This window comes from Dendrobates tinctorius, unplaced genomic scaffold, assembly GCF_039654945.1.
Source record: "Dendrobates tinctorius isolate UK_male_01 unplaced genomic scaffold, ASM3965494v1 ptg000020l, whole genome shotgun sequence".
NCBI classification, from domain to species: domain Eukaryota; kingdom Metazoa; phylum Chordata; class Amphibia; order Anura; family Dendrobatidae; genus Dendrobates; species Dendrobates tinctorius.
This window is the reverse complement of record NW_027361688.1, coordinates 4771345-4783462: the sequence shown is the minus strand read 5'-3', so window position 1 is coordinate 4783462 and position 12118 is coordinate 4771345. Positions and strand designations below refer to the sequence as shown.

Here is a 12118-nt window from a genome sequence, read left to right as displayed (position 1 = left end):
TCACCAGGGTGCAGTAATTCCCATTGTCTTGGAGGGGGGTGTCCGCAAATATATACAGCGAGCTTTGGTGCGTTTGGATTATGGTTTTGGAGAAAAATTGTGTTGGATTGGAGTTATGGGAGGACTTCCTGCAGATATCCTCCTTGGTAACGACATTGGGGAGTTACAGTGCCAGTTTGTGGGAGCAGTCACCCGACTACAGGCCCTTCAAGCACCATGACGTCCGGACCCCACTAGGGAGCAATCTGTTTGGCCAGAAGGTCCTTGGGCCTCTCACTCTTCTGAAAGAACAATTGGAGGGAGATATCGCAGACATTGGAATCCCCATCATTCTCTACGTTCTAGAGTTCAGAGACCGTCTCGCCCAGCTAGCTACCTTGGCTAATGATCAACAGCAAATGGCCCAGTCCAGTCAAGAAACCTGGTATGACCGTAACGCCAGGACCCGGGAATTTATGGAAGGACAACAAGTGCTTTTAATTATTGCAACCCCTGCCACTGTACATGGAACTATAAAGGCTATGTGCACAGACTGCGGAATCACCTGCGGGTTTTTCCCTGCGGAACCGCAGGTAAAACCGCAGGTAAAGTGACCTGTGGTTTTCCTGCGGTTTGGTCTGCGGTTTCACACCTCTACTATGTTAAAGGTGTGAAACCGCAGCGGAATCCGCAGAAACAATTGACATGCTGCGGTTTATAAACCGCGCGGAAAAAACCGCAGCGTGAGCACTGCGGTTTTGAAAACCCATTGGGTTACATGGTACTGTACCATGTCTGTGGAACTGCTGCGGTTCCGCAGGGCCAAAACCGCAGCGGAACAGCAGCAAAAAACGCAGCGTGTGCACATAGCCTTAATGATTGAGCAATGTGGACTAAAGTGAGCAGGCCAGAGGTCTGTGTAGACCTCACAGCGTGCTCACTTATTATGGGGGGGGAGAGGTTGTGATGGTGTGATAGGTTATGTGGATATCATTTTGTGTATATTTCTATTTCACTGATTTTCATAGTGTTTTTCTTGTTGCCTGGTATGTCTGCAGCCTGACTTTTATCTATGTGTTTTGATGACCCCCTGTAGTGTCATAATCCCCCAGGCACCTTTTGTCAGGCATGGGAGGCCTGAAAACCGCCCCAACCCGTCTGGCTACTCCTGGACATGGGGAGGGGGCTGGAAGGGACAGGAGGGGAGAAGTCAGTTCGTGTGTGGAGAGCATCGTGGGAAGACAGGACTTCAGGGAGACAGAAGAGTATATGGAACATGTTATCCTGTTACTGAAATGCATTTGGATTCGGGACTATCTTACCCTTTGTGTGGTGGACTAAATATGGACCTTTCGTATTTTTGCCTAAATAAAGGTCTTGGGATTGATCACACTTCCCTTGCTCTGTTGATTGTGTGGTATCGGAGAAGGACCCTGTGACAGGCCATGCCATTAATCTCAGGGACTGAGCTCTGGTGGAAGAGGGAACATTGTGAGAGAAGATATGGATGGTCTGGAAGCCTCCACAGAGCGTCCATGAGCATGGTCATCAGCTCCGCATACTAGGCCCTTCTTGGCCAGTCTGGAGCTACCAAGCTTACAGGAATCCCCTCCGCCTTTATCTTTTTCACGACTGTCAGAATCAAGGGGAGAGGCAGAAAAAGATAAGGCAGCTGAAATTGGGACCACAGGATTACAAGGACATCAAAACCGATGGGTAGCAAATCTCAGGACCTGACTACGAACTGAGGAACCTTGTGGTTGACCCAAGACGTCATAAGGTCGATGTCCGGGGTGCCCCATGGCATATGTGGCTGAAAACAGCGGGGTTGAGAGACCACTCGCCCGATGCGAGACCCTGATGGCTCAAAAAAAATCGGCTGATGAAGAAAGACCGCTCCCCAACCGAGGAGACTGGCGTCGGTGGTGATGACCTGCACCGGAGAGGGAGAAAGGACTTCCCGCGCAGGATTGAGGCGTATAGCATCCACCAGATCAGGGACTGCCTCACCTTCAGAGGCAGAAGCACGGGCCAGTACAGGGAGCTGGTCCTTTTGTCCCAAGCAGACTTAACCAAGAATTCAATCTGTCTATCCGTATAGTCCTCCAAAGGTACCCCATCTGGTAGAGACAAGACTGTCTTAGAACACGGGCGAGAAACTGGCGGGTCCACATTAGGGGACTCTGCCCATCTACCAATGAGGTCTTGGTTAAAAAGATAAAGAATGTCTAGCGGCTTCCTTCGCGGGAAATGCTTTTCAGGGTGTTCCCAGTGTTTAGACATAATCGCTTCAAACTCCTTGCGAGTGGGAACATTCCGGGAAGGACGTTTTACCCGTTTGAAGGAAACAGAGTGCTCCTGAACAAGTGCCAAGTCCTCCTTTAGGTTTAGAGTTTGGGTAATTGCAAAGATAAGGCTATTGACCATATCCTGCATTTTTGAGACCTGGTCCGTATCAGACTCAGACTGGGAATCCGCACCCAAAGGCTGCCTCCGAGGAGGGAGCATGGGGTGAGGAATGCACCATGGAGGATGCCGAAGGACCCGGAGAACTGTAGGAAGAACTATAAAGAGCCTGCTTCCTTTGCTTTGTACCGATCTGCCTCTGCGAAGGTCGTGGGCAGTTGCGTGTGAATCACTGTGAGAGGCGTTCGGAGCACTGGTGGCTGCATATAAATGTGGAAGTCGCTCCAGGACCTGGACCAGGGACTGTGATACTTTTGTCAGGTCGGAGAACGACTGTGACATGGCAACAGCCCACTCCGGAGGGAGGGGTGTGCTTTCATCACGAGCGTTAGGAGGCTCCTATGGAGCTGACATGGTGGAAGGACTGCAGGACAGACAGAAAGGGGAAGGCTGACCTGAAGACCACTTTCTTTTGCAGAGGGCACATCACAGTAGGCTTACTGGGGCAGAAAGAAGCCTCTGAAGGGTTGGGCATAAGTCGAGCCTTGGGAATACTGCAGTGGAGAGATCAAGATAGAGCAGAGCCTACCAGCAGAAGAAACTGTGGATGGCTGTCCCCCCATGTGTAGGTGTCCGCAGGTCATGCAGAGAGCGCAGGATATGGCGGTATAATATTCAGGACCTCCAGCTGCAGAGGCACAGAAGCTGATGCAGTATCGGCTTGTGTCACCGCACGTCCGTGCATTGCGGTCGGCGTGTGGTATGTCAGCCGGTAAAAAAGCAAAAGTAAGCATCCTATTGGCTGACACGCAGGGTGTAAACAACCAGGAAGGGGAAGCTCCATGATAGGAGCGAAAAAACGCGCCAAACAAGTGCGCGCTGCTGGGGAATGGGGGGGGTCATGGCCAGACTTAGCAAAAAGAGGAGGAAGAGACAAACCTCTTATTGGTTAAAACGAGCGATGGTAATTGGCCATAGAAAGCCGGAAAGAATTGTGGCCAGCAAAAGGAGGGGTGTGTCCGCAAGCACTGAGACTGTGCCGGATTGTCCGCTCTACTAACGCCACCCTGTCCCCTGTGAGATGAAGGGACAGTGTTCCCGGGATTAAGGCCTGCAGCTGCAGAGAGAAAGGAGGGAGACATACCTGTGCGGTGAGCTCCCGCTCCCTCTGCAGAGATGAGGATAAATTCAGGAGCCCTCGGGTGGGTGAGGGTCACTAGAATCAGGAATCCTCCTTCCTGCATCATCTCCAGACGGTGCAGAAGATGGCGTCAACCCCTTACAAGAAGGAAGGCCACCAAAGGTGACCACCGTCTTCCACCCAGCCCTCTCCGAGGAGAGGGGTGGGGTGGGAAAAAGGCAAGGACCGGCCACCGGGAATCACTCTGAAACACCCGTGAAGGTAACAGTGGATTAGGTCCTGCCTTGTGGGTCCAAGAGTTGGTGATGTGGGTGACACCACACTGCTCTCTCGGTCGCATAAGTGTGGGAAAACAGGGTGAGAAATTACACTCTATTAACCTAAGAGAAAGGAACCTGAAAAACAAAGGGAAAACATTAATAAAGACAAAAGGAAACCTGAAAAGGAAAATTGCGGATCAGGGATCTGGCCTCTTACAGACACTAAGCTTAAACTGGGGTGCTTTGTGCCACTCGGTGGGTGTATACTGCTGGAAGGAGCCATTTTACTTTTTTGCCTAGTGTCAGCCTCCTAGTGACAGCTGCATACACCCATGGTTACCTGTGTCCCCCAATGAAGAGATAAAGAAATTAGGAGAGAAAGAGGCAAGAGGATACAGAAGAGTAAGAGGAAGCATGAGGACACAGGAGAGGATGTAGAAAAAGACCAACAAAAAAAAGGAAAAAACATAGTACAAACAGAAAAGCCCCAAAAAATACAGAGGGGAGTAAGAGGAACGAAAAGAACTCCGGAGGAAGAGGCAGTAGAAGAAGAACAGAGAACATGGGAGAGGAAGAGGAACAGGAGGACATGAGAGAGAGAAAGGTAGGAGGACACATGAGAAAAATTAGAAGAACCCAGGAGAGGCAGAGGCAGAAGAACATGAGACAGGAAGGGGAAGCAGGAGAACACGAGAGGAAGTAGAACATGGTAGAGAAAGTAGAAGAACATGGGTTAAGAAAAGAAAGCAGGTGACATGGGAGAGAAAAAGGAAGCAGTAGGACACAGAAGAGGAAGTAGAAATACATGATAGAGGTAGAAGCAGTAGAAGAACATGGGAAAGGAAGAAGAAGAACACGGGAGATGAAAATTACGCAGGAGGAAGTAGAACTCAAGAAAGGAAGAATCGGAAAAAGGCACAGGAAAGTAAGAGGAAGCAGGAGGACACAGAGGAGGAAGTAGAAGAACACAGAATAGAAAGCGAAAGCAGAAGGATGCAGGAATGACAGGAGAAGAACATGGTAGAGGAAGAGGCAGAAAGAGGAAGGAGAAGAACACAGGAGATGAGGCAAAAGAAGGGAGAATAAGTAGGATACGCATGTCAGGGAGGGGCTGAAGGAAGACACGAGAGGAAGAATAAGGAAGAGGACAGGAAAGAGTAAGAGAAGAAAGGAGTAGGAAAAATATACTGGAAAGACAAAGAGCGCAATAGGGTCTTATTGGAGTATGAAATGATAACGTATAAACAAGTGTGCTCATCTGGTGAGGTTTGTGGCCACAACAGCTTTGAAGGCTTAAAAAATGCTGCTACAGACCCACGGCTTGGAGAATCATCAGAAGTAGGAAATAAAAGGGTTAAAATCTGGCGGCGCAGATATTTACCCATTTATTTCCTACCTCTTAAAAGAAGGCAGGAGGACACAGGAGGGAAGTAAGAAACTGGCGAGAAATAAGAGGAGTAAAATTAAGAGAGAGGAAACTGAAAAAAGGAGAAAGAAAGACATAGCAAAGAAAGGCAGAAGGAGAATATGGGAGAGTCATAGGAAGCAGGACAAAGGAAAGAAAATACCAAAAAATGTGTAAAGTAAAAAGAGAGGACACAGCAGAGGAAAAGAAAGAAGGATGACAAAGAATAAGGATGCAGCACTCCAGGAATAGGCAGATAGAGGACAGGAGAGACTAAGAGACAGCAGAAGCGTACAGGAAAGTAAGTGGAAGCACGATGGAAAAGCAAAGGGAATGAAGAAGGCAGGATAAGAAATAGGGGAGAGGGAAACAGAAAAGTAAGAGGAAGCAGGATGGAAAAGGAAAGGGAATGAAGAAGGCAGGATAAGAAATAGGGGAGAGGGAAACAGAAAAGTAAGAGGAAGCACGATGGAAAAGGAAAGGGAATGAAGAAGGCAGGATAAGAAATAGGGGAGAGGGAAACAGAAAAGTAAGAGGAAGCAGGGTGGAAAAGCAAAGGGAATGAAGAAGGCAGGATAAGAAATAGGGGAGAGGGAAACAGAAAAGTAAGAGGAAGCACGATGGAAAAGGAAAGGGAATGAAGAAGGCAGGATAAGAAATAGGGGAGAGGGAAACAGAAAAGTAAGAGGAAGCACGATGGAAAAGGAAAGGGAATGAAGAAATAGGGGAGGAGAAAAAAGTAAGAGTATAAGAGGAAACGAAAAACCAATTGGTTAAAAGAAAGAAAAATATTATTCTGTGCTAAAGAAACAATTGCAATGAGGGAAATAAAGGAAAACTGGAGATATCATTAATATTCCCATCACAGCTGATCTATAGGATCAACATAATTCACAGCGGCTCAGCAAAAAAATGGCTGACGTTCTCCGATGACCCAAATTTGAGGGTTTCTGTAGTAACTAGTGTGGAGTTTGTCATGGAATTGTACAATTGTGTGACACGAGGATCAAAGTTATGGTGGGTTTAATTGCCGCTCAAATAAACATATGCAGCCCAGAGATGCAATTAACTTTTAGATCTCCTCTCTCTCGGTACGAGCTCCCCCGTCCTGTCTTGTTCAGAGTCGGGTGGAAAATTATGTTTAATTCATTTCAGTAGCAGAAATAAAGATAAATAATACTAAAAAATAAAAAAAAAAAAAAAGCTAAAAAAGCTAAAAAAGTAAAAAAAAAAAACAGTCTGCGCTTGACAGGAGGGAGTTTAGTGAGAACATGAGAGAATTCTAAAGAATTTCAAAATATTAGCAATTAAGTCGCAGTTCTGAGCGAGCGACGATGAATCTGACATTTTCAAAGAGCATTTTATAGCGCAATTATTACCTCCCTCCCCCTTGAAAAAAAAATAAAAGTGATTGGATTAAAAATAGATCACAGGATGGGGTGGAAGGCAAAAAATAGCATGAGAAACAATGTTCCGCCGCCGTGAGTCACCCGCGCCTTGTGCTAATAAATGTGGTGAAGAATCCAATCGGTTTAGGTGCAGAGCGGGAGCGTTATGACTCTGCGGAAAAGCCTCTCGCCATCTTATCTACATAATGTGGAGAGGAAATTATGAGGAAATTAGTAAACACATTTTTACTCCACAGACCGAATCTGTTGTTATGTGAGAGCAATCGGCTGATCGCCCAGGATTATTCCTGCCCTTTTTCGCAGCAGTGGCCACTATAGGCGACATGTAGTATTACGCCATGCCTATTCAGAAAGGCAGCTGGAGTCCTCCAGAACAGAATCCGCTCATAACACTGGGGTCCGAGAGGATACCTCCTCTGTATGATGTGCTAGTGCCCAAGCCTTCATACACATCAGATAACTCTCTCTCCTGACTCGGTGATGCGTGGGAGACAGGTGGAGGGGGAAAAGCTTCATACATAACTGGATTTCATAGGTAATCATGGGCGAGCCCATTTCCCATTGGGGTGCCATTCGTTTCACATAACTCTACAGCATCCTAGCCATATTTTGTCCCCTCCACCTGATAAACACACTAAATTTATGGTATTTGGGGGGCTACATAAAATTTTCATACTCCTTAATTTCCAAATTAGTCAGTCACAGGAGAAAAGACAAAAGTCCAGTCATCAGATACCAACAAGAGTAGAAGAGGGCAGAGATCTGCACCCACCATCGCTGAGCTGATAGATGACCTTCATTTCCGTAGGGTTCACATACATAGGTTCCTGCTCTAAACCTGAAGGCTTGTACATGGGTTCAGGAACAGGGGGGTCCCAGTCTGAAAAAGAGACAGATCAACCGGTTCAAGACCAGGCCATTTATCCCATCTCCCCCTCCCTTCCTGGATTTTCAGGATTTTTCATAATTCGTATATTTAAGTTCTTCCAAAAATCTGATTAATAAGACGTAGGAACAGTGTTGGACTGGGGAGCCAAGAGCCCACCAGTAACATTGACCTCGAGGGGCCCACTTTCACCTGCATACAAATATTACACTATCCTCCTTCACAATTTACCTCTACATAATAATAGACTGACTAGTTTGGTTAATGAATGATGAGACGCTGCTTTTTCTGTACAGAGTGAATCAAGTGAATTATGCCAATTATGGCCCATACAGTGGGGATGGGGACCGAGATCTGCACAGGGTCCCAAAGGGGGATTCCCCTGTTGCCCTATGGGCCAGTCCGAGCCGGTGTAGGAAGTGCTAAAGTAAGAACGACGAAATTTCCTAATAGTTACCATATTTTACACACGATTTCTATTAAGTATATCCCTTGTGTTGCCCGTGGTGGATTGGCAGGGGTGTAACCATGCATTTCACATGCACTATTAATCAGATTTTTGTAATACTGGATTCTGAAGGCCTGCCCGAATTATAAGAACACCCGCATCTATACCCTCTCTGGACGTTTCAGTGAAGACCTCACCGATGTGCTCAATTTGTTTCTTGATAACCTGACACTCATACGGCCACCGCGGTAGATGGAAAAAGCTATTGGAGGATACACCATAGAGGTCTCGTGGCTCCCGAAGCCGCGCCACTTTCCTTCCCGAGTGGAATTCATACACAATCTGGTTGGTCTTCTGGATGTAGGGGTATAAAGGTGAATGCCCTGTAAGAAAAGCTTAAATTAGCTCACAAGGAACAGCATCTGTAAAGACTTCTATACACAGTGCCCCTTTCTTCGGGAGAACTTCTCTTCCACTTTCTTTGAACTCCGTAATTCAGGAGTGACCCATTGTGTCACGTGACCCATTTAGAATCCTCAGAATTCTGACAGCTCCTCAGTGGAGGGGCTTATGTGATAATCCAATTTCCAACCTCCCTGAGGAGCCTGTTTAGAAAATGAAGCTACAGCCTGTAAATGAAGAGGGCATTTAGAGGATCCAGGAGACCGGTTAGCTTTCCAGGACTTATCCCAGCAGCTTAGGTTGGAAACGGTAGATAGTTGAAGGTTCTGCTTGTCAAGATCTTCTGCTCCTCTCCAATACCAGGCTTGTGGTGAAGAGGACCTCAATCCATCAATTCAAGTGGGTGAATGATGGAACTCTCACCTACACGTGCTAAAGGGCAACTCTACATAGAATAGATCTTTATGGGGTGACCAGCGGGTAACAGACCTCTGGGACGCTGACCGATCAGTAGCCCCGTTTCTCAAACATCTGAGGACATCCAAGTGCCTGACGCTTGAATGAAACTTAGCTTCAGGCCCGGAGACAGCGACGCTCATATGGAAGGTGCTGTGTTAATGAAGGGGAAACATCCCGCTCAGGTAGTGGTCTCCTTATTACGCCTCATCTATGGGGATCCTAGGGTTGGAACTCCGACTGATCAATCACAAACATCAATGTTTTAACGAATGGAATACCCCTTTAAAGCAGGTAATTGCTATATGCAAAGTGTTTCCATTGATTATCCCACTAGGCGAGGCCGCTACTGACCCTTCTCCCGCCTTTTTCGTACCTCTGCTGGCTTCTCGCCTGTTCCGCAGCCCATCAATATGTCGACTTACTGTAAAGACTGAAAGCTACTTTGCCACTAAACATTTGCATTAACCCGTTTTTCCATTTAGAAATGGCAGAGCATTACCGCGCGTCTCATTGAATTCCGGAGAGTCCGGACTCCGCAGTCATTAACGTGTCACTCTGTGATATTTCAAAGCTACGGGTTTTTTTTTTTCTTTAGTAGCTGGAACAGGGAAACGACAAAACTCAACGAGAAGCTGAATAATTTGTCTCTTGACACTTGGTGGGGGTGAGCGCACAAAGTGCAGCCACGAGGTGCACGACGTCACCCACCGCTATCATGAATTAGAGATGCTGTCATCCTTCTGCCTGGTGCTTGTAATTAAAGGGAATCAATTATTTAAAGAGGTTTAGATGTTTGTTGGCAATCAAATGAAATGAGTGTGACGGTAATGGAGAGGGGTGGACGTGCACGGTTCAAGGGTGTGTATACTTTTGCAACTGTACACTCAATGCATCTGATGTAAAAAAATGAAGCCACCTTGCACATAGTTTTGATTAGAAATCTCCTATCGATTTGTGTATGCAGCCCCTATGCAGACCCATGTGTCTCCACGTGTGATCGTGTGATATGTTATGTGGATGTCATTTTTTGTATATTCCTATTTTTAACAATTCCAGTTATTTTCATAGTGTTTTTCTTATTACATTGCAAGTCTACAGCCTAACTGTATCTGTCTCTTGATGACCCCCTGTAGTGCAATAATCCCTAAGGCCCTTTGTTCTCCTCTGGGAGGCCTGGAAACCGCCTCAACTTGTTTGACTACCCCTGGACAAGGAAGGGGGTAGGGGGAAGAACAGCAGCTGGACAAGTCAGTTCCGGTGTGGACAGGATCATGTACAGACAGCACTTCAGAGAGAGAAGGACCCATTTTATCCTCTGGTGCTAGAGTTTTGGAATCTCGTTTCCCTGGACATTTTATCCTGATACTGGACTGCATTCTTATTCTCGACTATCTTATCCTTTGTGTGGTGGACTGAATATGGACCTTTTCGTATTTTTGCCTGAATAAAGGTCTTGGAATTGTTCACTCTTCGCTTGCTCTGTTGATTGTGTGATACCAGAGAAGGACCCCGTGACAACTGGTGGCAGCAGTGGGATCAACAGAGCATCACCCAATGGAGAACCACCCACAGATTGAGTACAGAAATTGGACTGTATGCAGTTTACAGGAGAGAGCCAGAGACCTGGGCCTGAACTACCAGGGACTGACTAAAGAGGCCTTAATCGATCTACTGGTGGGCGCTAGCCCGGCCAACTCCTCCCAGATGTCTGAAGGACGAGCACTGGAGACAGGGATCCCCATCCAGAAAAGCCAGTGGTTGGTGTGGTATGAAGAGATGGCGATTCTGGGCCCCGGCGTCTCTCAGGAGTACAAGGAGGAGGCTACCCGCCGGGCACAGCGGAGACAGGAAGCAATGGAGCTTGAAAAAGGGAGTAACGCAATGTGGATTGTAACCCCAACAATCCGGGAGCCTGTACGGATCACCCGGATAGAGTTTAAGCCATTTTATGAGGCTTCTGGAGATGTGGAGGGGTTCTTCAAAGACTTTGAGCAGCAGTGTGCTGTGATGGAGGTGCCCCACTCTAGCTGGATGCGTTTGTTAGTGGGGCTCCTGAACGGAAGCATGGCGGAGGCTTACCGAACCATTGATGCACTGCGGAATCGGGATTATAACATTGTAAAGCGGACTATCCTGGTAATCCATGCTATCACCCCTGACTCATATAGTGCCAAGTTCCGAGACCTCCCATGCACCACGGGGGGATCGTTTAGGATGTATGCATATAAGATGTCCGAGGCATGTCGGAGATGGCTGGAAGCAGAAAATGCCTTTACTGTGGAAGATGTTATACAGGCGTTCCTTATAGAACAATTTCTTGCCAAGTGCCCTGCAGAGGTACGGGAATGAGTCCGGGAGCGCACCCCGTGTACCGTGGATAGAGCTGCAGCCCTGGCCGATGAAGCCCTTACTATCCGGCCGCAATGGAGGAGGCTTCTGGACAATGAACCACGGCCTGCTCCCGCGTCCCGTCCCCCTCCAATTATATCTGCCCTTCCACCTAGTCGCAAGCCGATGACAATCACGCCTCACAATCCTAGGCCCCAACAGTTCCGACCACGACCTGGGGGTATCACAGAGAGGAGGTGTTATGGGTGTGGGCAACCTGGACATTTGCAGTCTGGCTGTCCCTCCAGGATTCGGAGGGAGCCCCACGCAGCCCCACCTCGTTCAGTGCATCTTGTACATTCCACCACACCTGAGGAAGAGCTACCACCACCCCCACCAGAGTGGACCACCGACCACGGCACCATAGATACCCCTCCTGGAGTGTACGGACTCCGGCCTCTGTCCTTTAGATACTCAGAGCAACGGCAATGCCACCTGCAGGATGTCTTTATTGATGGATACAAAGTGTCAGGATTTAGAGACACGGGGGCATTCTTGACTATCGCTGACCCCCGTGTGGTTCGACCCGAGGCATTTTACCAGGGTCCGGGAATTCCCATTGTCCTGGCGGGGGGTGCCCGCAAATATATACAGCGAGCTTCTGTGTGTTTGGATTATGGTTGTGGAGAAAAACTGTGTTGGATTGGAGTTATGGGAGGACTTCCTGCAGATATCCTCCTTGGGAACGACATTGGGGAGTTACAGTGCCAATTTGTGGGAGCAGTCACCCGACTACAGGCCCTTCAAGCACTACGTCATTCGGACCCCACCGGGGAGCAACCACCACGAACCGCATCCGAGTCGGTAAGCAATACTTTCGCTGCTACTACATTGGGAGAGTCTTGGGACAGAGAGGAGTTTAGGAGAGAAATAGAGGGTGACACTACCTTAGCAGCCCTTAGGCGAAAGGCAGAAACTGGGCACATGGGAGATAA

The 12118-nt window shown here is 47.8% G+C and overlaps 1 protein-coding gene and 1 long non-coding RNA gene across 3 annotated transcripts in view; one reads left to right on the top strand and one right to left on the bottom strand.

Moving 5' to 3' along the window:
* LOC141083318 (uncharacterized) overlaps positions 1 to 12118 on the top strand; it is a 117575-nt gene that overhangs the window by 17100 nt on the left and 88357 nt on the right. The gene's annotated exons all lie outside the window — the stretch shown is intronic.
* Positions 1 to 12118, bottom strand: part of AGBL3 (AGBL carboxypeptidase 3) — a 101316-nt gene that overhangs the window by 65452 nt on the left and 23746 nt on the right. For both annotated transcript variants that reach the window (XM_073567498.1, XM_073567497.1), the window contains exons 4-5: positions 8132 to 8317; positions 7373 to 7480 (exon numbers count right to left, since the gene is read on the bottom strand). In XM_073567498.1, the coding sequence (XP_073423599.1) occupies positions 7373 to 7480; positions 8132 to 8317 (294 nt within the window). The remainder of the gene's footprint in view (positions 1 to 7372; positions 7481 to 8131; positions 8318 to 12118) is intronic.